Source organism: Ranitomeya imitator, chromosome 1, assembly GCF_032444005.1.
Source record: "Ranitomeya imitator isolate aRanImi1 chromosome 1, aRanImi1.pri, whole genome shotgun sequence".
In the NCBI taxonomy this organism is placed as follows: domain Eukaryota; kingdom Metazoa; phylum Chordata; class Amphibia; order Anura; family Dendrobatidae; genus Ranitomeya; species Ranitomeya imitator.
The window spans coordinates 13,312,854-13,338,987 of record NC_091282.1 but is presented as its reverse complement, the minus strand read 5'-3'; the positions used below and the strand labels follow the sequence as shown (position 1 = coordinate 13,338,987).

Sequence of the window (26,134 nt, the reverse complement as noted above, 5' to 3'; positions counted from 1 at the left end):
CAGGTAGTTCACTATGTCCCCCTTTGTGGTTCTGGGATTTTTGTTCACTGTTCTTGTGATCACTTTGACCCCATGGAGTGAGATCTTGCATGGAGCCCCAGATTGAGAGAGATTATCAGTGGTCTTGTATGTCTTCCATTTTCTTATTATTGCTCCCACAGTTGATTTCATCACACAAAGCTGCTTGCCTATTGCAGATTCAGTCTTCCCAGCCTGGTGCAGGGCTACAATTTTGTTTCTGGTGTCCTTCGACAGCTCTTTGGTCTTCACCATAGTGGAGTTTGGCGTGCGACTGAGGTTGTGGATAGGTGTCTTTTATACTGATATCAAGTTCAAATAGGCGGAATTACTACAGGTAATGAGTGGAGGACAGAGGATCCTCTTAAAGAAGTGACAGGGCTGTGAGAGCCAGAAATCTTGCATGTTTTTATGTGACCAAATACTTATTTTCCACCTTAATTTGCTAAATAAATCTTGCCAAATCAGGCAAGGTGATTTTCTGGATTTGTTTTCTCATTTTGACTCTAATAGTTGTGGTCTACCTATGATGTCAATTACAGGTCTCTCTCATCTGGGAGAACTTGAACAATTGGTGGCTGACTGAATACTTTTTTTCACTACTGTATTGCATTTATCTTGGGTGTGTTTCCATACTGTAGTAAGCTCGGTTTTGTTAACATATATATATATGCAGTAAGCTACCTTTGGCTCCCATATCTATATAGTAAGCTTGGTTCTGTTAATATATACATGTATTAAGCTTAGTTTTTACCCCTCGCCACGACAGCACCCTACAGGAGAGAGGGATCCGCCCCACAGGAACAGGAAACCTACAGAAAGATAAAGGGGGGCGGTCCGCCTTTCCTCCTCAGTTTTGGTTTCCTGTTCCTGCGGGAACGACAGGACTCTGGAAGCTACAGATGTACCTGGGCATGCACGCCACCTGTGCAGTCTCTTCGGAACGGCAGGGGCTGCAGCCTGGAAGCAGCGTCGGGGGAGTTCCGCTAGACGGCTCCCTCCTCGTCTGGGAGGCATACAGATGGCCGGGTCCGGAGAAAGCCGCCCGGCATCTGCATTATGCGGCGGCTTCAGCGGTGGAAATCCTCTCCTGGAGGGGTGAGTGAGAGGAGCTTCCGGCATGGCGGTCCGGGGCTGGAAGGCAACACCGCGCGTGCGCTGACCGCCATAAGTGAGTTCACCCCGGAAGTAGATGTTAAACTTCTGGGGTAAGCAGGCCGAGATCAGCGGTGGGGGAAGCGTGAGTTCGCGCATGCGCAGTACCGCTAAAAAAAAAAAAAATGGCGCTCTATTTAAACCGGCTAACCACTCTTACCTGCGATGCAAGATGTCATCTCCAGGTGCCATGGATCCTGCAGCAGGAGACCCAGTTCCCACCAAGGACCGCTCCAGCAGAGGATCATCAGATGCCGGTCGAAAGAGCGACACGGTGGATAAATCCAAAGGATCTCGGCCGTCTGATCCAGTAATAAAAAGCTTCACTGGGTGAGTTTATAACTCTGCCTATTAAGCTGACGCCGTCTCCCCTCCTTTCTCTCTCTTTCTCCTTCTCTCGCTATGTCTTAATTTTGATCAGGCCAAAAAAACGACAAAAAACTAAACATAAGGAATGCGCCTTATGCAGCCAGCCCCTACCAGACTCATACCCAAAAAAACTCTGCAAATATTGTATAGCAGAAACCACACAAGGAGCAGCGGTGTCTATTACGGACTTACGCGCCATTATAAGAGAGGAGTTAAAGGCTATGTCACATGATAAACCACAAAAAAGTAAATCCAAAAGGCCAACGCCCTCATCAGACTCTGATAGTGAACAAGCTGTACTCTCAGATATCTCTATAGCCTCTTCATCATAATCATCATCTTCAGAAATTGAGGGACGTTCATGTTTCCCCTTAGATAGTGTGGATAATCTAGTGAAATCAATAAGAGACACTATGGGGTGTGAGGAGACAAAGGGCGCACAAACCACGCAGGATATAATGTTTGCGGGTTTGGCGGAGAGAAAAAGGAAATGCTTTCCAGTCATTCCAGCAGTGAAAGCATTAATAAAAAGAGAGTGGGAGAAACAAGATCAGAGAGGTATTTTGCCCTCTGTGTCAAAACGGAAATACCTGTTTAGTGACGATGAGTTACTTACGTGGACCAAAATCCCTAAGGTTGACGCAGCGGTTCCCTCTACCTCCAAGCCGTCCACATTGCCTGTTGAAGATGCGGGATTACTCTCAGACCCTCTAGATCGCAAAGCCGAGTCGTCCCTTAAAAGATCCTGGGAGGCAACTACAGGCATATTTAAGCCAGCAATAGCGAGCACTTGTATCGCCAGGTCAATGCTCATCTGGATTGACCAGCTAGACCAAAGTATTGAGAATAAAATTTCACGGGAAAAATTACGAGCTGCTATTCCCTTAATACGAGGTGCAGCAGCCTTCATGGCGGACGCGTCCGCAGATTCTCTCCGCCTAGCGGCTAGATCCGCAGGTCTGGTAAACAATGCAAGACGGGCGTTATGGATGAAGAGCTGGAGAGGGGACGCACAATCAAAATCTAAGATATGCGCAATCCCATGTGAGGGTGAGTTCCTCTTTGGCGAAACCTTAGACGACATACTCCAGAAGGCAAAAGACAGGAAAAAAGCTTTTCCTGATACTTCTATTCCCTTTTATAGGAGAGCCTTTAAGAGAAGGCCATTCGGCAAGAGAAGGCAGACGGACAGGTCGGCAACATGGTTCCCTAAAGAAGATAAACAAAGAGGTACCATGTTCAGAAGACCCAACCCCCCAAAAGAAAGCAAATACTGAGGATATAACCATTCCAGTAGGGGGCAGATTAAAATTTTTCACTCGCCAGTGGGAAAAAATTACAACTAGTTCGTGGATTTTAAATATAATCAGAGATGAAATAAAATTACAATTCTCTCGCTTTCCCCACGAATAATACATTATAACATCACTCAGCTCGCCTATACAACAGGAGGCCCTTGAGAGTGAAATCCAAACCCTATTATCAAAAAGGGTTTTAGTCCAAGTTCCGAAAGGACAAGAAACTAGAGGATTCTATTCTCCTCTATTCTTAATTTCCAAACCCGATGGTTCATTCAGAACAATCCTAAACCTCAAAAAGCTTAATTCATTTATTAAAAATAATACATTTAAAATGGAGTCTATAAAATCCACCATAAAGCTACTCTTTCCAAACTGTATGATGCGGGGCATTGATCTAAAAGATGCTTACTACCATCTCCCTATTCATGACAGATACCAGAAGTTCTTCAGGGTAGCGGTGGCAATCAAAGGCAAGATTTGTCATTTCCAGTATGCAGCCATGCCCTTCGGCCTTTCTACAGCGCTAAGGATTTTCACCAAAGTGATTCTAGAGGTGATGGCTTATCTTTGCCAAAAAGAGACATTAATTGTGCCCTACTTAGATGACTTTTTAGTCATCGGAAATTCAGTTTCTAAGTGTGCTGACCGTTTAGCTCATGCAATTTCATCTCTACAGGATCTAGGTTGGATAATCAATATCGACAAATCCAGACTGGCTCCACTGTCACTCCAAGCGTTTCTGGGGTTCCATCTAGACTCCATAACTCAAAAATGTCTGCTCCCTCAGGTAAAAATCTCACTCATCAGACATAAAGTCACAACAGCAATAAATAATCCTCACATGACCCTAAGAAAAGCCATGTCATTACTGGGATCTCTTATTTTCTGAATCCCTGCAGTCCAATGGGCACAATACCATACCCGGACACTGCAGCACCAAATCCTCCAAGAGGAAAGATGGCTGCTTAGCCTAAATGCAAAGATAACGTTGTCCCAGGAAGTTTTATCTTCTTTAACGTGGTGGCTGGATTCTAACCATTTGATGAGTGGTGTTCCATGGGTAATAACACCATCTCATATTATAACCACTGACGCCAGTCCTCATGGATGGGGCGCTCATATGGGGAATGATTTTTACCAAGGGTTATGGGACACGGAAGAATGCCACAACTCATCTAATCTGAAAGAACTAAATGCAGTAAGATACGCCTTATGTCATTTTCTCCCACAGCTCCGGGAAAAAGACGTCCGAATCCTTTCCGACAACACCACCACAGTGGCTTATATAAACAGACAAGGAGGTACTCAATCAGAGACTCTGATGTCTTCCGCTGGGAAAATTCTGGATTTGGCAGAAAAACATCTATTATCCCTCACTGCAGTTCACATAAAGGGGAAAAACAACCAGCAAGCAGACTTCTTAAGTCGACATACCCTAAGGCAGGGAGAGTGGTGCTTAAATCATCATATCTTCCAATGGATAGTATCCCTATGGGGTTGTCCGCAAATAGACCTCTTCGCCACGAGAAAAAACAGGCAGGTCCGGAAATTTGCCTCCCTATCGTTAGCAGATCATCCGGACATTCTAGACGCTCTCCAAACCCCTTGGCAATACAGTCTAGCATATGTCTAGCAATATTATTACCACAGGTTATTCGGAAGATCAGGGAGGATGGAGCGAGAGTTGTACTAATAGCACCATTCTGGCCCAAAAGGCCATGGTTCTCATGCCTACAAGCCATGTCGGTTTCGGACCCTTGGGTCCTCCCCTCGACACCAAACCTTCTCTTCCAGGGTCCGTTTCTCCACCCCCAGGTGGACAATCTCCATCTGACGGCCTGGAATTTGAGAGGCAGATGCTAAAACTAAGGGGATTTTCCGAGGGACTAATTGACACACTCCTCCAAAGTAGAAAACTTTCTACCACAAAAATTTATACAAAAATTTGGAAAAAATTCATACAGTTCCATAAATCTCCCAACACATCAGAAATTCCAATACAATCTATATTGGAATTCCTTCAAAAGGGGAGGGAACTAGGTTTAGCTGTAAATACGTTAAAAGTTCACGTATCAGCACTAGGAGCCCTCTATGGCCATAATATTGCAGGAAATAGATGGGTATCCCGATTTATCACGGCTTGTGAAAGGATAAATCCTGTTAATATACCTAGAATTCCACCCTGGGATCTAAATTTAGTTTTACAAGCCCTAACAGACTCTCCATTTGAACCAATAGATTCAATATCCATTAAATACCTATCACTAAAAACGGCCCTCTTTCCTCGGTTTTGGAAACAAGAAAAATTTCCTTCCCGTACAGAATTTGTGGCAGAACTTAATAACATCTATAGAATGGAGCAGCTGATAAACCAGTCACCAGGTAACGCAGAAAAAACTTACAACGTTTGGGCCCCCTGGATCGCTTTTAGGGAAACTCATGAACTAGACCTCTGGGTTTCCAGAACCCGACACATTGTATAGCCTGTTTTCGTGTACTTCCGGGCCGTTTCTTGACGTGCGTTCTGTCCGCTGGGGTACGGAGGCAGCCACACTCCTTCACTGAATTTCCCCCACCCTCCTCCATCCCTCTCTTCTTCTTCCTGTCCTTCTTTCTTTCCCCTTTCTGACTTTCTATGTTTGTCTTCCCGACATCCAGTTTGATTATATATATAGTATTTTAAATGAATACAAAAGAACATATCAATGGTTACCAACTATCCCGGATGTTTTCTATTATTATTATCTCATATTCTCGGGACAGCCAATAGCATTATTAACCAGACAGTTAAATTATAAGATTTTATTGATGTAACAATGCTCCTCTTGTTCGACTTGTAATTACTGCCTACCATTGCACAGATTTACCAGTTTGTACTGTTTACCTTTAATCTTTATTGCTGTGACCAATAAAATGATTTATACAAAAAACGGCCCTGTTAGTAGCACTGACTTCAGCTAGGAGAATCGGTGGCATCCAAGCTCTTTCTATAGATCCACCTTTCCTGCTAACTTTTCAGGATAAGTTGATTCTTAAATCAGACCCTTCCTACCTCCCCAAGGTAGCGAAAAAATTCCATAGGTCACAAGAAATAGTCCTGCCCACCTTTTACAGTAACCCTTCCACTCCTGAGGAATGTAAATATCACACTCTAGACGTTAAAAGAGTAGTTCTAAAATACATTGAAAGGACTAGGAGCTGGCGACAGTGTAGGGCTCTGTTTATATCCTTTCAGGGTCACAAGAAGGGTCATGCAGTCACAAAAAGCACCTTATCCCGGTGGATCAGGGAGTCTATCACACTGGCTTACTCCGCGAGGAAAGAAAACCCTCCGGAAGGCATAACGGCACACTCTACTAGAGCTATGGCATCCTCCTGGGCTGAAAGAGGAGACGTCCCAATAGAAACCATATGTAAGGCGGCAACTTGGTCAGATCCTTCTACTTTCTATAACCACTATAGGCTTGACCTATCGTCTACTTCTGACCTAGACTTTGGCAGGACTGTCCTCAGCACGGTGGTCCCCCCTCTAGGTGATGGTCTCTGAAAGATCTCCTGTAGGGTGCTGTCGTGGCGAGGGGTAAAAAGCCGGATTACTCACCGGTAATACTCTTTTAGTGAGTCCACGACAGCAGCCTATTACATCCCTCCCTAGGTTAATATAGTATATACTAATAAAGTAAAAAAATCCTCTTACTAAATATAGTGCAAATAAGTTTAAACTTAAATAATGATATTTTGCCTAATACTGGCGGTCCTCCGGGTACTCTGAAATCAAAACTGAGGAGGAAAGGCGGACCGCCCCCCTTTATCTTTCTGTAGGTTTCCTGTTCCTGTGGGGCGGATCCCTCTCTCCTGTAGGGTGCTGTCGTGGACTCACTAAAAGAGTATTACCGGTGAGTAAACCGGCTTTTTATCATGTAACTATGTAGAAAGCTTTGTTTTGTTCCCGTATCTATTTAGCAAACTCGGTTGCTGTTTTCTGCAGCAACCTGAGGTATGTAGGTTAAAGATAGGCCGCCGCAACTCGTGGGCCACTGTTGTATGCTTGCCCCCCAGACGAAAATTTGCCAGCCAGCCCCTGCTTCCTAACAAAAAAAAATGTTGGTTCCAAAATTGTGCTGATGTAAAGTAGACATGTGAGAAATGAATGTTATTTCACTATTTTGTGTGACATATCTCTGCGATGCCCTGGATTATCAGGTGTTCTACCACTTTGCGTCACCTACTGGGGCAAATAAAATGTATTTATAAAAAAGAAAATTCCCTCCTAAAGAGAAAATAAATCACTAGTTGATGGTATCATGGAAACCCCTCTCTAGTGAGATTGGGGGAGATGCTAGGGATCTCAACAAGTTTTCAACTTTTGACCAAAGTAGGTTGCCGATCGATCAGGGAGAAAAAGCATATACAGGAGTCTGAGTATAAAGCTTGCAAGTCAGGAGTGACATCAGGAAGCTCAATTACGTGAGAGCGGCGGAAATGACATGCGCCGATTACATCACGCTCAGTGTCCCCACGCCGATAGGTCCATTCAGCTGTTAAGAACCCAGCAGCCTCTCCTTCTGACATGCCCCCGGAAGAAGCTGGAGGCGAAACATGCGTCGGGGTGAGGGGACACCGAGGTGACCTCCATTAGAGGAGCTTCCATAGCCTCTCTATATTCAGGTAACAAAACAGCACAAAGCACTTTGCTACAGCTAATATTACCATCTTTTTAATGGTAGAATACTGACACATAAATTTTATTTGTCTGTGTGATTAGCATATGGGCCAGGTCTTCATTTTGATTTACTCACACTATATATTCTAATGACAGCACCTACCCTTTAACTTATGCTACAACATCATTTTTTAGACCTTTTTGCCAAAGTTACTATAAATATGAAAAAAATAACACTAGTGTTCATTTAACTTTTGTGCATTATCTGTATCATTTAAGCAATTTGCTGCTTCATGAAGAATTGGAATTTAACCCCTTTCTGACATATGACGTACTATCCCGTCGAGGTGGGGTGAGCCCGTATGACCACCGACGGGATAGTACGTCATACGCGATCGGCCGCACTCACGGGGGGAGCGCGGCCGATCGCGGCTGGGTGTCAGCTGCCTATCGCAACTGACATCCGGCACCATGTGCCAGGAGCGGTCACGGACCGCCCCGACACATTAACCTCCGGCACACCGCGATCAAACATGATCGCGGTGTGCTGGCGGTATAGGGAAGCATCGCGTAGGGAGGGGGCTCCCTGCGGACTTCCCTGAGACCCCCGCAGCAACGCGATGTGATCGCGTTGCTCTGAGGGTCTCCTACCTCCTTCCTCGCTGCAGGCCCGGATCCAAAATGGCCGCGGCATCCGGGTCCTGCAGGGAGGGAGGTGGCTTCACAGAGCCTGCTCAGAGCAGGCGCTTGGTAAGCCTGCAGCGCTGTAAGTCAGATCGCTGATCTGACAGAGTGCTGTGCAAACTGTCAGATCAGCGATCTGTGATGTCCCCCCCGGGACAAAGTAAAAAAGTTTAAAAAAAAAATGTTCCACATGTGTAAAATAAAATAAAATAAAAAATTCCTAAATAAAGAAAAAAAAATATTTTTCCCATAAATACATTTCTTTAAATAAAAAAACCAAACAATAAAAGTACACATATTTAGTATCGCAGCGTCCTTAACGACCCAACCTATAAAACTGCCCCACTAGTTAACCCCTTCAGTAAACACCGTAAGAAAAAAAGAAAACGAGGCTTTATTATCATACCGCCGAACAAAAAGTGGAATAACAAGCGATCAAAAAGACAGATATAAATAACCATGATACCGCTGAAAACGTCATCTTGTCCCACAAAAAACGAGCTGCCATACACCATCATCAGCAAAAAAATGAAAAGTTATAGTCCTCAGAATAAAGCGATGCCAAAATAATTATTTTTTCTATAAAATAGTTTTTATCATATAAAAGCGCCAAAACATAAAAAAATGATATAAATGAGGTATCGCTGTAATCATACTGACCCGAAGAATAAAACTGCTTTATCAATTTTACCAAACGCGGAACAATATAAACGCCTCCCCCAAAAGAAATTCATGAATAGCTGGCTTTTGATCATTCTGCCTCACAAAAATCGGAGTAAAAAGCGAACAAAAAATGTCACGTGCCCGAAAATGTTACCAATAAAAACGTCAACTCGTCCCGCAAAAAACAAGACCTCACATGACTCTGTGGACCAAAATATGGAAAAATTATAGCTCTCAAAATGTGGTAACGCAAAAAATATTTTTTGCAATAAAAAGCGTCTTTCAGTGTGTGACGGCTGCCAATCATAAAAATCCGCTAAAAAACCCGCTATAAAAGTAAATCAAACCCCCCTTCATCACCCCCTTAGTTAGGGAAAAAGTAAAAAATTTAAAAAATGTATTTATTTCCATTTTCCCATTAGGGTTAGGTTTCGGGCTAAAGTTAGGGTTTGGATTACATTTACGGTTGGGAATAGGGTTGGGATTAGGGGTGTCTGGGTTAGACGTGTGGTTAGGGTTACCGTTGGGATTAGGGGTGTGTTTGGATTAGGGTTTCAGTTATAATTGGGGGGTTTCCACTGTTTAGGCACATCAGGGGCTCTCCAAAGGCGACATGGCGATCTCAATTCCAGCCAATTCTGCGTTGAAAAAGTAAAACAGTGCTCCTTCCCTTCCGAGCTCTCCCGTGTGCCCAAACAGTGGTTTACCCCCGCATATGGGGTATCAGTGTTCTCAGTACAAATTGTACAACAACTTTTGGGGTCCAATTTCTTCTCTTACCCTTGGGAAAATAAAAAATTGGGGGCAAAAAATAATTTTTGTGAAAAAATATTTTTTATTTTTACAGTTCTGCATTATAAACTTCTGTGAAGCACTTGGTGGGTCAAAGTGCTCACCACGCCTCTAGATAAGTTCCTTAGGGGGTCTACTTTGCAAAATGGTGTCAACTTTTGGCGTCCAATTTCTCCTGTTACCCTTGGGAAAATACAAAACTGGGGGCTAAAAAATAATTTTTTGGGGAAAAAAAATATTTTTTATTTGCACGGCTCTGCGTTATAAACTGTAGTGAAACACTTGGGGGTTCAAAGCTCTCACAACACATCTAGATGAGTTCCTTAGGGGGTCCACTTTCCAAAATAGTGTCACTTGTGGGGGGTTTCTACTGTTTTTAGGTACATTAGGGGCTCTGCAAACGCAATGTGACGCCTGCACACCATTCCATCTAAGTCTGCATTCCAAATGGCCCTCCTTCCCTTCCGAGCCCTCCCATGCACCCAAATGGTGGTCCCCCCCACATATGGGGTATCATCGTACTCAGGACAAATTGGACAACAACTTTTGGGGTCCAATTTCTCCTGTTACCCTCGGGAAAATACAAAACTAGGGGCTAAAAAATAATTTTTGTGGGAAAAAATTTTTGTTTTATTTTTACAGCTCTGCATTATAAACTTCTGTGAAGCCCTTGGTGGGTCAAAGTGCTCACCAAGCCTCTAGATAAGTTCCTTAGGGGGTCTACTTTGCAAAATGGTGTCACTTGTGTGGGGTTTCAATGTTTAGGCACATCAGTGGCTCTCCAAATGCAACATGGCGTCCCATCTCAATTACTGTCAATTTTGCATTGAAAAGTCAAATGGCGCTCCTTCGCTTCCGAGCTCTGTCATGCGCCCAAACAGTGGTTTACCCGCACATATGGGGTATCGGTGTACTCAGGACAAATTGTACAACAACTTTTGGGGTCCATTTTCTCCTGTTACCCTTGGTAAAATAAAACAAATTGGAGCTGAAATAAATTTTGTGTGAAAAAAAGTTAAATGTTCATTTTTATTTAAACATTCCAAATATTCCTGTGAAACACCTGAAGGGAAAATAAACTTCTAGATTGTGGTTTTGAGCACCTTGAAAGGTGCAGTTTTTAGAATGGTGTCACACTTGGGTATTTTCTATCATATAGACCCCTCAAAATGACTTCAAATGAGATGTGGTTCCTAAAAAAAAAATGGTGTTGTAAAAATGAGAAATTGCTGGTCAACTTTTAACCCTTATAACTCCCTAACAAAAAAAAAATTTGGTTCCAAAATTGTGCTGATGTAAAGTAGACATGTGGGAAATGTTACTTATTAACTATTTTGTGTGACATATCTCTGTGATTTAATTGCATAAAAATTCAAAGTTGGAAAATTGCGAAATTTTCAAAATTTTTGCCAAATTTCCGTTTTTTTTTTCACAAATAAACGCAGGTATATCAAAGAAATGTTACCACTATCATGAAGTACAATATGTCACGAGAAAACAATGTCAGAATCACCAGGATCCGTTGAAGCGTTCCAGAGTTATAACCTCATAAAGGGACAGTGGTCAGAATTGTAAAAATTGGCCCGGTCATTAACGTGCAAACCACCCTTTAAATTTTTGTCATGGATCTTTTCCGTATTCGACCCACTATTTGGTTACAATTGTGTTATATTGAGTATAAAGCTTGTCTGCTAGACCCTCAGAATCATGGAGGGTTTTAGTGTTTTTCAGAAAAAGAGAGAAGTTACAGTACATTACAAAAAAAGGTCAGCATATCAGCAGAAGGCACATATTCCATCAAATCCTGTATAAACTGGTCACCAATGGTTTTAAGCAACTTCTCAGTTTATTGCTAAAATCAAAACAATGCTTGAGTATACAAAAACACAAATATTAAATATACATTGTTCAAATGAATATCAAAGCAAGGTATAAAATATCAACTGTAATAGCAGCTATCAGACAGGAACTCTGTGTACCTCCTACCTACTGTAATCACTTCTCTTCCGACTTCTCCTTATTTGTTGGCCCGTCGTTACGTTATCATTGCACAATGAAGCACACAGATCGCACTGGGCCTACTAATAAATAGTGACGCCAGGGATCCCGGCAAGTAGGAGACTGTTTGCAGGGATCCCATCCAACAGCCTCAGCATATTCACATGGTTGCTAGACAAGGGTCCTGTGAATCAATTCCCTCCGGTCTACCACATTTCTTTAAAAAACATTTTATTTTCACCTTAAATAATAATCAAAACAACACATGGAAAACAGATACATTTTTAGTTAGACTGCATGGCCCAATTTGTAACAAAAATGCAGAAACCATAGAGGAGAATCCCACAAAAAATAATTTAATGAAAGCTTAGCCAGTAAATTCTATGTACAACAAAATGGCACTATTGCAAAAACATATATATATATATATATATATATATATATATATATATATATATATATATATATATATATATATAAAATTGAAGTAAAACTGATTGGAAAAAAAAAAAATACATATTTGGTATTTCCCAAAAACCACCAATGCATAGAACATGTAATATTTCCTGAGTGTTAAAACAGTAAGATATCATATGTAAAAATCAAAGACAGATTTTATGTTGTTTATCAAATTCACTCCAAAATTAAAGATAAACTGTAGACACAAAAAAATTAAAAAAAAACTTGGCTGTTGGAATATGATAATGGAAAAAAATAAACAAACTGAGTTATTAAGGTAAATAAAAGACATAACTTCAAGTCATTAAACCACGTGTTAAAATGTAGTTTATTTATTTATTTTATTTTTTTGCTCTTAAACCATTTTCCACATGACAAACAATTACAGGGTTTCTTCTTTATAATTTACCTAATAAGCCTTAAAATTTGACATTTATTTAAATATTTCACACATATTGATCAAAATGGCTTCTCTGCTGTGTGAATTCGTTGATGCTTAACAAGATTTGATTTATCTGTAAAACACTTCTCACACTGTGAACAAGAGTACGGCTTTTCTCCTGTGTGAATTCTCTTGTGTGTAAGAAGATTTGGTTTACTTAGAAAACATTTTCCACACTGTGAACATAAATAAGGTCTCTCACCTGTGTGACTACGTTGATGATCCCTAAGTTTTGTTTTAGTAATAAAGCATTTTCCACATTCTGTACATGAAAACGGCTTATCTCCTGTGTGAATTCGCTGATGAGTAACAAAACTTGATTTATGTGTAAAACACTTTCCACATTCTGAACATGAATACGGTTTCTCTCCAGTCAGAATTCTCTTATGAAGTCTCTGATGTGTAAGAAGATTTGGTTTACTTAGAAAACATTTTCCACACAGCAAACATAAAAATGGCTTCTCTCCTGTGTGACTTCGATGATGATCTCTAAGCTTGGTTTTTGTAATAAAGCACTTTCCACATTCTGAACATGAATATGGTTTTTCTCCTGTGTGGATTCTCTGATGATTAGCAAAACTTGATTTATCTGTAAAGTTTTTCCCACATTCTGAACATGAATACGGCTTCTCCCCTGTGTGAATTCTCATGTGCTTAACAAAACTTGACTTATCTGAAAAACATTTCCCACATTCTAAACAGGAGTATGGCTTTTCCCCTGTGTGGATTCTCTGATGTTTAACAAGAGCTAATTCACGTGCAAAACACTTTCCACATTCTGAACACGAGTGCGTCTTTTTCTCTGTGTGCCTTCTCTCATGTCTAAGAAGACTTGATTTATCAGAAAAACATTTCCCGCATTCTAAACAGGAATATGGTTTCTCCTCTGTGTGGATTCTCTGATGTTTAACAAGGCCTGATTGATGTGCAAAACAATTTCCACATTCTAAACATGAATATGGTTTCTCTCCTGTGTGGATTCTCTGATGACTAACAAAATTTGATTTATCAGTAAAGTTTTTTCCACATTCTGAACATGAATACGGCATCTCCCCTGCGTGAATTCTCCTATGTTTAACAAAATTTGATTGATCTGAAAAACATTTCCCACATTCTAAACAGGAGTATGGCTTTTCCCCAGTGTGACTTCTCTGATGTTTAACAAGACCTGACTGATGAGTAAAAAACTTTCCACATTCTGAACATGAATACAGCTTGTCTCCTGTTTGACTTCTCTCATGTCTAACAGGACTTAACTTATCTGAAAAACATTTCCCACATTCAGAACAGGTGTATGGTTTCTCCCCTGTATGGATTCTTTGATGTTTATCAAGATATGAATGATACGCAAAGCACTTTCCACATTCTGAACATAAATACGGCTTCTCTCCTGTGTGAATTCTCCTATGTTTAACAAAATTTGACTGATCTGAAAAACATTTCCCACATTCTGAACAAGAGTATGGCTTCTCACCTGTATGACTTCTTCGATGTTTAACGAGACCCGATTGACGTGCAAAACACTTTCCACATTCTGAACATGAATATGGCTTCTCCCCTGTATGTATTCTCTCATGTTTAACAAGACTTGATTTATTTGTAAAGCATTTCCCACATTCTGAACAGGAGTATGACTTCTCACCTGTATGTGTTCCTTCATGAGTAAAAAGACATGAGCTTTTTATGAACTGCTTACCACATTGAAACATATTACCCCATCTCAGATCTGTGCTTATAGTATCAACCTGAGATTGGTCAGGATAAGGTTCCTTACGATTGGGGGGATTATATAACAGATTTGAACTGTGAAGTCCCGAATTTACATCAGTAGTAATGAGGTTTTCTTCTAAAGTGCGCCGCTTGATATGTTCATCTTCCATTTTATAGTTTAGCGATGACACGGCGTTTTCCTCAGAATTCCCCCAGAAATTTTCTGTTAGCATTAAAAATAGATTATGTAAATTGTAAACTAAAACAGCGGCATATACATTAAATAAATGTGAAATAATTCATTATAAATAAATATAATTGTGAATCTATAAAATTGGATTACGTTGAAAAAAAAAATCACCTGGAAAAATGAGTTCACTTTTAAAATGCAATATGACATACCTGTAATGGTATCAACTAGAATCTCCGCCTTCATATCTCTCATACATAACAGACTGCCACTCATAATATCTTCTGCTTCAAACTCTGCTTTTATTTTAGTCAGATCTTCACCCTGATTTGATCAATAAACCAATTCACTACCATACAGAAAATGGTTTAAAAGCAAAAATCACATTCAAATAAGAAACAACCAAAAGTGTAGAACATCTATGAGTGTACTGCACCCTCCGATACAGATCTGATACAGGGCTCTGTGCCACCTACCTGATGACTTTCCGGGACATTGTGACTTTCCTCTGGGCAGTCCTGGGAATACAGAGGATGGGGACTGCTTTCCATGAGTCCATCTGTATGAAACACAGTTACAGAATAGATCAGGGCTCTCAAGCAGGCGGCCCACAGCCCTGGGTCGGCTTCATGGGGCACAAAGGCATTGTAGACTCCTTGATGATCGCGGCCTGGTGCAGGAGTTACCAATTTGAGTGCTTTATATCAGTTGAATGTGCATCCTTGGATGCACATTCTATTGAAACGTGTTGCCGTGCAGAGAAAAGGCCTAAAAGGGGGATCGGGATGGGACACCACCATAAGAAAGGGACCAGGATGGGGACATTACTATAAGAAGGAGACCAGGATGGGGACATTACTATAAGATGGGGACATACTCCAAGATGAGGACCAGTATGAGGACATTACTACAATATGGGAAATGAGGATGGGGCATTACTACACGAAGGGGACCATGATAAGGCATCACTACAAGATGGGGACCAGGATGGGGCATTACAATAAGATGATGACTAGAATGGGACATTACTATAAGAAGGGGACCAGGATGAGGCATTACAATAAGAAGAGGACCAGGATGGGATATTACTATAAGAAGAGGACCAGGATCGGACATTACTATAAGAAGGGGACCAGGATGGGACATTAGTATAAGAAGGGGATCAGGATGGGACATTACTACGAGAAGGGTACCAACATGGGGCATTACAATAAGAAGAGGACCAGGATGGGTCATTACTATAACAAAAGGGACCAGCATGAGACACTACTATAAGAGGGGGATGGAACACTACTATAAAGAAGGGGACCAGGATGGGGAAATTACTATAAGAAGGGGACCATGATGGGACGTTACTATAAGAAGGGGAATCAGGATGGGATGCTACTACAAGAAGGGGACCAGGAGGGGACATTACTAGAAGAAGGGGATAAGGATGGGATATTACTACAATATGGGGACCAGGATGGGGACATAAGGCTCTGCTCTAGGTCCCTTACTATTCTCAATCTATACACTTGGCCTGGGACAACTCAAAGTCCCATGGATTTGAGTACCACCTTTATGCTGATGACACTCAGATCTACCTTTCTGGCCCAGACATCACCTCTCTGCTGTCCAGAATCCCGGTGTGTCTATCAGCCATATCCTCCTCCTTCTCCTCTCGCTTCCTCAAACTCAATGTGGACAAATCTGAACTCATCATCTTTCCTTCATCTCACAGATCTTCCTTACCTGATCTATCTATCACAATAAATGACATCACGCTTTCCCCCGTACCGGAAGTCCGCTTCCTAGGAGTAACCCATAACTCTGCCCTGTCCTTCAAACCGCACATCCAAGCTCTTTCCACCTCCTGTCGCCTCCAGATCAAAAATATCTCCAGAACCCGTCCTTTCCTCAACCCTCAATCCACTAAAATGCTTGTGCATGCCCTCATCATCTCCCGCCTTGACTACTGCAACATCCTTTTCTGTGGCCTCCCTGCTAACACTCTCGCACCTCTCCAGTCCATCCTTAACTCTGCTGCCTGACTAATTCATCTCTCTCCTCGCTACTCCTCCGCTTCTTCCCTCTGCAAATCTCTTCACTGGCTCCCAATCACTCAGCTTATCCAGTTCAAATTACTAATACTGACCTACAAAGCCATCCACAACCGGTCTCCTCCATATATCTCTGACCTAATCTCCCAATATGTTCCCTCACGTAATCTCCAGTCCTCCCAAGACCTCCTTCTCTCCTCCAAATTTATTCGCTCCTCCCCTCCAACCGCCTTCAAGACTTCTCCTGAATATCCCCCATCCTCTGGAATTCTTTGCCCCAACACGTCCGGCTATCAACCACATTCGGATCCTTCAGACGGAACCTGAAAACCCATCTCTTCAGGAAAGCCTACAACCTGCACTGACCCAGCTGCCTTCTCACCACTACTGGAGCTACCACCTCACCAACACCGGATCTCCTGCAACCCCCAACCTACTGTCTCCTTCCCCATAATCCTGTAGAATGTAAGCCCGCAAGGGCAGGGTCCTCGCCCCTCTGTACCAGTCTGTCATTGTTAGTTTGTTTACTGTAAGTGATATCTGTAATTTGTATGTAACCCCTTCTCATGTACAGACCATGGTATCAATGGTGCTATAGAAATAATTAGTATAAAAAGAAAATCAGGATGGGGAATTACTACAAGAACGGGACCACGATAAGGCGTCACTTCAAGATGGGGATCAGGATGGGGCACAAGATGTTTGCCAGAATTACTGTATGGTGCTAATTGTAAGACAAAATTACTGTGTGGGCCAATTGAGAGAAACAAAATTGGAAAAATATAAAAAAAAAAAAAATTCAAAATAAAGCATTATAAACTATTTTGCCACTAAAAATGCTGTTATATATATTAAAAAGTTAACAAAAAAGTGAATGTTTGTTATCGCCACATCCATAAGCTATAAAGCTGGACCATAACCCATACGATGAATACCATTTAAAAAAATGGACCAGGACCAGGACCAGGATGGGGCATGACTATAAGATGAGGACCAGGATAGGGCATGACTATAAGATGAGGACCAGGATGGGGCATGACTATAAAGATGAGGACCAGGATGGGGCATGACTATAAGATGAGGACCAGGATGGGGCATTACTACAAGATGAGGACCAGGATGGGGCATGACTATAAAGATGAGGACCATGATGGGGCATGACTATAAGATGAGGACCAGGATGGGGCATTACTACAAGATGAGGACCAGGATGTGGCATGACTATAAAGATGAGGACCAGGATGGGGCATGACTATAAGATGAGGACCAGGATGGGGCATGACTATAAAGATGAGGACCAGGATGGGGCATGACTATAAGATGAGGACCAGGATGGGGCATTACTGCAAGATGAGGACCAGGATGGGGTATGACTATAAGATGAGGACCAGGATGGGGCATGACTATAAAGATGAGGACCAGGATGGGGCATGACTATAAGATGAGGACCAGGATGGGGCATTACTACAAGATGAGGACCAGGATGGGGCATGACTATAAGATGAGGACCAGGATGGGGCATGACTATAAGATGAGGACCAGGATGGGGCATGACTATAAAGATGAGGACCAGGATGGGGCATGACTATAAGATGAGGACCAGGATGGGGCATGACTATAAGATGAGGACCAGGATGGGGCATGACTATAAAGATGAGGACCAGGATGGGGCATGACTATAAGATGAGGACCAGGATGGGGCATTACTATAAGATGAGGACCAGGATGGGGCATTACTATAAGAAGGGGAACAGAATGGGGCATTACTATAAGATGAGGACCAGGATGGGACATTAGTATTATAAGGTAAGTAAAGATTAAAACTATATAATTGCGCTGTGGAAAACCAGTACATGTTGGAATGGAGGAAAATAGCGACACCATTAGCTCGGTCAGGGGTGATGTAGTACAACATTAAGTACTTTTATTACATACAACTAATGTTAGGTGAAAAGATTAATGTATGAGATCAATTAAATCGTAGTGAGTAACAGAATAAAACGTTATTAAAGCCGCACAGCTGGTCCCATCTTCCTAGAAAGAAAAGATAAGTGTTTTCCGGTAAGAAGATCTCAAGTGAATTTTCGGATAAGATATATTACTATATTACAAAGTTTCTTATATTCTCTGGTATTATTGATTTACACAAAGTCTGGTGAGAGTATAATTCTCTTGTATAACCACACAGCGATATCACTCGTTGTCAGCAGGGTGGTATCTTCTCCATATGTCAGAGTGCTGATGCCTCCACCGATTTTCACCCCAACACTGGAATCATCTAAGGCTACTTTGACACATCAGGTTTTCGCTGTCAGGCTCAATCCGGCTAATTCTCAAAAAACCGGATGCGGCGAATATTGCCGCCGGATCTGTTTTTTTCCCATAGACTTGTATTAGTGCTGGATTGCGCCAGATGACCTTGCGTTTCGTCCGGTTTTCATCAGATCCGGCAAATCTGTCGTTTCCAGTTTCTGGAAAAAACATCCACAGCAATGTTTTTTTGTCTCCGGCGAAAAAGCCGGAAGCGCCGGATCCGGAAAATGACAGATTCCGGTGCCAGATTCCGTTTTTTCAAACTGAGCATGCTTCAATTTTTTTTTTATCCAATTATCTGGCTATGCTAGTCTGATCCGTCAACAAAAACAGATCCGTCGTATCATTTTTTCACAATCTGCGCAGGATCCGTTTTTTCCAACATTGTGCCTGATGCAAAAAACCTGATGTGTGAAAGTAGCCTAAGTCCAGCTTCCTCATAAATACTGCATAGAAAAGAAGAGTGGAGTCTTAGAAGAGCGGCAGGTTCAGGCATCCGTATGAACCTACATGGAAACTGTAATGTCCACATTGCTGGTGCTTGCGGTTTAGATTCATTATGGTGCCGTTTAGAAAGTTATTCTGGACACTTTATAACTTTATATACTGGTTTTAATTATTCCTGCTATTTTATCTTCTTCACGACATATGACGTACCTATACGTTATGGTTCGATAGGGGTTCTCGACCAATGACATATAAGTACGTCATGCATTCATGAGTGGCACAGGAGCTGTGCCCGCACGATCGTCGCCAGTAGCTTGGCTTACATGACCAGGCTCTCACAGCCAGTAGCGGTGTGCGCACTGCCCCAGGTTGTTTAACCCCCAAAATACCGCAATCGTATCCGATTACAATATTTAGTAGGCTGAGGGATGGGGCTCCCTCTCCTATCCGATCAGCACCCATGCAAAGTCATCGCAAGGGCCCGATAGTCCTCATGGCATCCCAAGGTCAACGGCATCCGGGTCCTCAATGTACGGAAAGCCTGTTAGACCATGGTCAGAGCATGGCCTAAGAGGCTTCTGTCAGTGCAACATGAACAGGTATAATCCACTGTAATTATACTAGCAAGCACAGCCATGAAAGTTAAAGTCCCATAAAGAGACTAAGAAAAAAGTAAAAAGAAAAAAAAATACCCTATTTTTCGCTTTATAAGATGTATTTTTATGATCCCCCAAATTAGGGGGAAAATGGGGGTGCATCTTATAAACTGAACACTGTTCTTACAGATGCTGCGGGCCCGAAGCTAGGGGGTGTTGTGGTGGTGCGGTATTCCTGCAGTGTGCGGTGGTGGTACGGTGGCGAGCGGTGGTCCTGCAGTGGTGGTATGGTGGTGAGTGGTGGTTGTACGGAGGTGAGTGGTGGTGGCATATGATGGCCGCGATTCTTCTTCTGGGGTCCAGTGTCTGGCTTCTGGCTTCCCCATCGGCGCAGATGGAGGAAAGCCGAGATCTCTATCTGCGCCTGCCTCTACACGATGTCTACAGGAAAATGGCCGCGACGCAGACACAGATGGAGCTCTTGGCCCGGCCTCGATGACGTCACCGCTGGTCAATGATCAGTCAGCTGGTCAGCAGTTCATTCACCAGTGGTTCTCAGCCTGGACAGTCGGAACTTGACACCGTCCAGGTTGAAAACTGTTTCTCCCCAGACATTGATTACGGCGTGGGACAGAACGATGGACAGGTATGGTATATTGTTGTTTTTTATTTTACTTTTATTCCAGGAGATCGAGGACTTCGGTGGAATTAGGCGAGGTTGTAAGTACGGTTTAATTGAGACTATTAAAGGACTTTATTCTGGCTGTGTCTTTATTTACCATATAGCTATAGAATTAGTTATGGAGAGGTGTCTTATAGACACCTCTCCATTACTAAACCATGGGCTTGATGTCACCTGACAATACAAAGGTGACATCAACCGCACAAATATGAACCCCACTTGCCACCAATACAGAGCAAGCAGGAAGAGCCAGCAAAGCGCCAGAATTGGCGCATCTAATACAGTAGCTGTGCCTTTTCTGGGCAGCTGTGGGCTGATATTTTTAGGCTGGGGGGGGGCTATATGCACGGCCCCTTACCAGCCTGAGAATACCAGCCAACATGTATGAGCTTTAGCAATGCTAGTTGTCAGAAATGGGGACCCCTGCCATTTTTTTAAATTATTTAAATAATTAAAAAAAAAAAATTCTTGGAAACCCCTCTATTCTTGATAACCAGCCTTGCTGAAGCTCACAGCCGAGGGTTGCAGCCCCCAGCTGTACGTTTTGCCTGGCTGGCTATAGAAAATATGGGGGAAACCACGCCGGGTTTTTCATTCATTTAGTTATATCGCAGGCAGTGGGTGAGGAACACCCCCATCATCTGTTCCCGCTGTCACTGTTATTAGCGGCAGAAGGTGTAGGTTGATGGAAGAAATAGTCCAAAAAGCCCCCACCTGCTGTCATTGTTCTGAATTGAATATAACTCTCATCATTCTCCTCTGCTTGCACTGATCGCCGGTAGAGCAGAGAATGAGGAGAGCCGTCTTCAGCACCCGACGCTGGGGAACAGCGCTTACTGTAGCACTTCTTCCCCAGCACCGATGCATATCACATGGATGACATCCATGTGTGTTCCCCGTATGCACATGTGCAGGAAGTTTTGACGCCCGTGCTGACGGTAAAAAATGGACATATCTACGTGTGGGGCACACAGACACACGGTCCGTGGAAACACACTGACATGTGCACAGACCCATTCATTTGAATGGGTCTACGTGTGTCAGTGTCTCCGGTACGGGTGAAAGAAGCCTAAAGCTGAGGAGGGGGGAGAAGAGCAATTCTCCTCCTCCTCTGCAGGGATGGATCGTGATTGGTGGAGGGAACTGTTGCTGAGCTACCTCCACCAATCACATATCGGTCCCTGCACACTATTTAATGTTGCAACTACAGTACTCACAAGTCCGAGATCCTTTTAGGAAAGGTGAGCAAACAACCCCCATCATCCTTCAGAATATACTGCATCAATGGGTGTATTATGAAGGATGATGGGGATTCTAGCCATATTTAGTATAAATATACAATGTAATGTGGTGTCCAACGAGTAATATGCAAATGTGACTACCACCTCCCTCATCTTTCAGAATACATCCATGTATATAGTAAGTGGGTGTATTCCTGAGGATGACGGGGTTGGTAGTCACAATACACGCAGGCACTGTACTGTAATTCACAGATGCCCCATAATAGAGCGTCATCCACATATTTTATTAAAGGTTTTTGCACACTATTTAGCTCAAAATATTTATTTCTTAGTTTTCTCTCTAAAATCGAGGTGCGTCTTATAAAGCGAAAAAAACGGTAAAATAAAATGTATATTATACCCATAAATACGTTTTTTTATGTAAAAACAACAATAAACAAAAAGCACATATATCTGGAATCACCGCGTCCAGAACAACCCGACCTATAAAACTGTCACCACAGTTAACCCTTCAGTGAACACCGTTAATAAATAAAATACGAGGCAAAAAACTATGCTTTTTCATCATACTGCAGAACAAAAAGTGGAATAAAACGCGAACAAAAAAACAAATGCAAATAAATATGGTACCGCTAAAAAGGTCATCTTGTCCTACAAAAAACAAACCTTCATTCAGCTCCATCTCCAGAAAAATAAAAACGTTATAGCTCTCAGAATTAGGCGAAAAACTATTTTTTGACGATAACATTTTTTTTATTATGTAAAAGCCAAAACATAAAAAAATGATCTCAAAGAGGTATATCTGTAATCGTACGGACCTGAAGAATAAAGCTGCCTCATCAATTTTACCACACGTGGAATTGCGTAAAAAAAAAAAAACTCTCTGAATTTCTGGCGTTTGTTCACTTTGCCTCCCAAACATGGTAATGGAAAGCGATTAAAAAATGTCATGTGCCCAAAAATGGTACCAATAAAAACATGAACTCGTCCTAAAAAGACTCTGTTGGCAGAAATATAGGAAAATTATAGCTCTCAAAATATGGGGATGCAAAACTTGTTTTTGCAATATAAAGCGTCTTTTAGTGTGTGACAGAAGCCAAACGTAAAAATCTGATATAAATCTGGTATCGCTGTAATCGCACCGACTGAAAGAATAAAGTCGTCTAATCACTTATACCACACGAGGAACGGTGTAAAAAATAAATAAAACAAATTCTTCACCTGCTGTTGATTTTTTCATTCTGCCTCCCAAAGATCGCAGTAAGGCTCGGCGCACATTTATCCTGCTCTCTGCGCTGAGCGCTTGCATTGAGGTTTCTCTGTCAATCTCTGAAATACGTAATTCAAATGGAGCCTCTGGTGGAAAATTTCCCATATTGAGGCAGATGAAGACACTGTGGACGACGTCTGGCCTATGATCCAGTGGTGTCTGTTTTGTTCACTTCTGAAAAGAAGGAGGCCGCTGAACAGACGGAGTCCAGAGTAACTCTGCTGCCTCAATATACAGCTCTGGCAAAAATTAAGAGACCACTGCACAGTTTTCTAAAAAATCACCATCTCTACATATCTGACAGCCATTCCATTCCTGTGTCAGTTGAATTCCCACCAGAGGACGCCTCATTCTACTTAATGTGCTTCTGATTAGGTGATCACCTGAACCAAATCTTATATAATGAAGGAAAGTATTAAAAAACCCTGCTGTGGTGTTCACAATCCTTCTGCAATAGGACAAGCTGGATGGCAAAACAAGTGCTAGGAATAGGCCAAAATTAATTTGAATAAAAAAAAAAAACGTTTAACCATATCAAAGGAGTTAAAAAGAAAAGTCTTGAGTGAGGAAAAGAAGGGCTCAATTCTGGCTTTACTAGCAGAGGGACACAGTGAGAGTCATGTTGCCTCCATCTTTAAAATTTTGAACAAAGCTACAGACCGGCAGAGGGCGGAAACGACTCTCCACTGACCGGGATGACTATCACCTTATTTGAATGTCACTCAGCAACCGCAGGATGACATCAAGTGACCTATAAAAGGAATGGTAAATGGCAGGTGGGGTGAAGTGCACGGCAAGAACATTTCGTAACAGGCTCCTAGAGGCAGGACTCAAGTCATGTAAAGCTAGAAAAAAGCCTTTCATCAATGAGAAGCAAAGGAGAGCCAGGCTGAAGTTTACCAAAGACCATAAGGATTGGACCATAGAGGACTGGAGTAAGGTAATCTTCTCTGATAAGTCTAATTTTCAGCTTTGCCCAACACCTGGTCGCCTAATGGTTAGACGGAGACCTGGAGAGGCGTACAAGCCACAGTGTCTGCACCCACTGTGAAATCTGGTGGAGGATCAGTGATGATCTGGGGATGCATCAGCAACACTGGAATTGGAAAGGTTAATCTTTGTGAAGGACGTATGAATCAAGCCGCATACAAGGCTATCCTGGAAAAACAGTTGATTCCTTCTGCTCAGACAATGTTCCCCAACTCTGAGGACTGTATTTCCAGCAGGATAATGTGCCATGCCACACAGCTAGGGCAATCAAGGTGTGGATGAAGGACCACCACATCAAATCCCTGTCATGGCCAGCGTAATCTTCAGACCTGAACCCCATAGAAAACTTCTGGAATGTAATCAAGAGGATGATGGATAGTCACGAGCCATCAAACACTGCTGACATTATTGTACCAGGAGTGGCATGAGGTCACCCGAAAGACTGGTGGAAAGCTGCCAAGACACATGAAAGCTGGGATTAAAAATCATGGTTATTTCACAAAATATTGATCTCTGAACTCTTCCTGAGGTAAAACATTAGTATTGTTGTTTCTAAGTGATTATGAGCTTGTTTTCTTTGCATTATTTGAGGTCTGAAAGCGCTGGTCATTTTTTTGTTGTTATTTTGACCATTTCTCATTTTCAGAAAAGAAATACAAAATTTATTGCTTGGAACTTCGGAGACGTTGTCAGAAGTTTATAGAATAAAAGAACAATTTACATTTTACTCAAAAAATATAAAGAGAAAAATCAGACAAACTGAACATTTTACAGTGTTCTCTTCATTTTTGCCAGAGCTGTATAAGGCTGGGTTCACATTGCGTTCATCGCCTCCGTTAAACGGACTACGTTACACTGCGGCAGAACGTAGTCCGTTAACGCCGCCATTGAAAGCAATGTCGGATGCATCGCTAGCGCACGCCCACAATGGTCGTGCGCTAGCGATGTGCCGTCATTGAGTGACGGACCCTGAGACGCGGGCTGCAGCGTTTCCGGGTCCGTCACTGCTAGCGCAGATAGAGCTAGGAGATTCTCCATCTGCGCTAGCACGATGTAAACGTCGGCACTCGCGTTAACAGCAGCCCGTTAGCGTATGTGCTGAACGGGCTGCTGCTCCTAACGCAGTGTGAACCCGGCCTAATATAAAAGGAATTGTGTCATCCAAAACTACAACCAAAAGAAACAAGTCCTCATACTGCTGAGGGGACGGGAAAACGAAAATGTCATCGCTCTAGAGAGAAAGATAAGAACAATAAACAAAGGGCAAAAATGAAAAACTGCCTGTATCAACGATGTGTGAAGGCTCCACCAGCAGCGGATCTCTCCACGTACCAAATGTGAGGTCCGATCAGCCGTTATAGGAGAGACTCATCCCACAGAGAAAACACGGAAATATCTGTGTCTGCATCACTAATAGCAACCGACCAACGCTGAAGAGACAATCTGATGTCAGGGGAAGGTTTCCTCTCACCTCGTGGTGTAAGAGGCCGGAGCTCCTCCATCATCACATCCTGGTACCGATCCTGGTGTCCTTCTAGATACTCCCACTCCTCCATGGAGAGATAGACAGCGACGTCCTGACACCTTATAGGAACCTGACAACAGCCACACCGTCATCACCCAGAATCCTCCAGTGCCGTATAATGTCCCAGCAGTCACCTCTCCGCTCATCACCCAGAATCCTCCAGTGCTGTATAATGTCCCAGCAGTCACCTCTCCGCTCATCACCCAGAATCCTCCAGTGCTGTATAATGTCCCAGCAGTCACCTCTCCGCTCATCACCCAGAATCCTCCAGTGCTGTATAATGTCCCAGCAGTCACCTCTCTGCTCATCACCCAGAATCCTCCAGTGCTGTATAATATCCCAGCAGTCACCTCTCCGCTCATCACCCAGAATCCTCCAGTCCTGTATAATGTCCCAGCAGTCACCTCTCTGCTCATCACCCAGAATCCTCCAGTGCTGTATAATATCCCAGCAGTCACCTCTCCGCTCATCACCCAGAATCCTCCAGTGCTGTATAATATCCCAGCAGTCACCTCTCCGCTCATCACCCAGAATCCTCCAGTGCTGTATAATCTCCCAGCAGTCACCTGTCCGCTCATCACCCA

At 42.6% G+C, this 26,134-nt stretch overlaps 1 protein-coding gene across 3 annotated transcripts in view; it reads right to left on the bottom strand.

Annotated features, from left to right (window-relative positions):
- Positions 1 to 11,472: 11,472 nt before the first annotated feature.
- LOC138657430 (oocyte zinc finger protein XlCOF7.1-like) overlaps positions 11,473 to 26,134 on the bottom strand; it is a 44,204-nt gene continuing 29,542 nt past the window's right edge. The window contains exons 4-7 of one of the 3 annotated variants that reach the window (XM_069745219.1): positions 25,317 to 25,620; positions 14,921 to 15,003; positions 14,657 to 14,768; positions 11,473 to 14,477 (exon numbers count right to left, since the gene is read on the bottom strand). In XM_069745219.1, the coding sequence (XP_069601320.1) occupies positions 12,562 to 14,477; positions 14,657 to 14,768; positions 14,921 to 14,995 (2,103 nt within the window). In that variant the 5' untranslated portion in view covers positions 14,996 to 15,003; positions 25,317 to 25,620 and the 3' untranslated portion in view covers positions 11,473 to 12,561. Of the gene's footprint in view, positions 14,478 to 14,656; positions 14,769 to 14,920; positions 15,004 to 25,316; positions 25,805 to 26,134 lie in introns of those variants that run through there. The other 2 variants (XM_069745218.1, XM_069745220.1) reach the window with 2 other exon arrangements.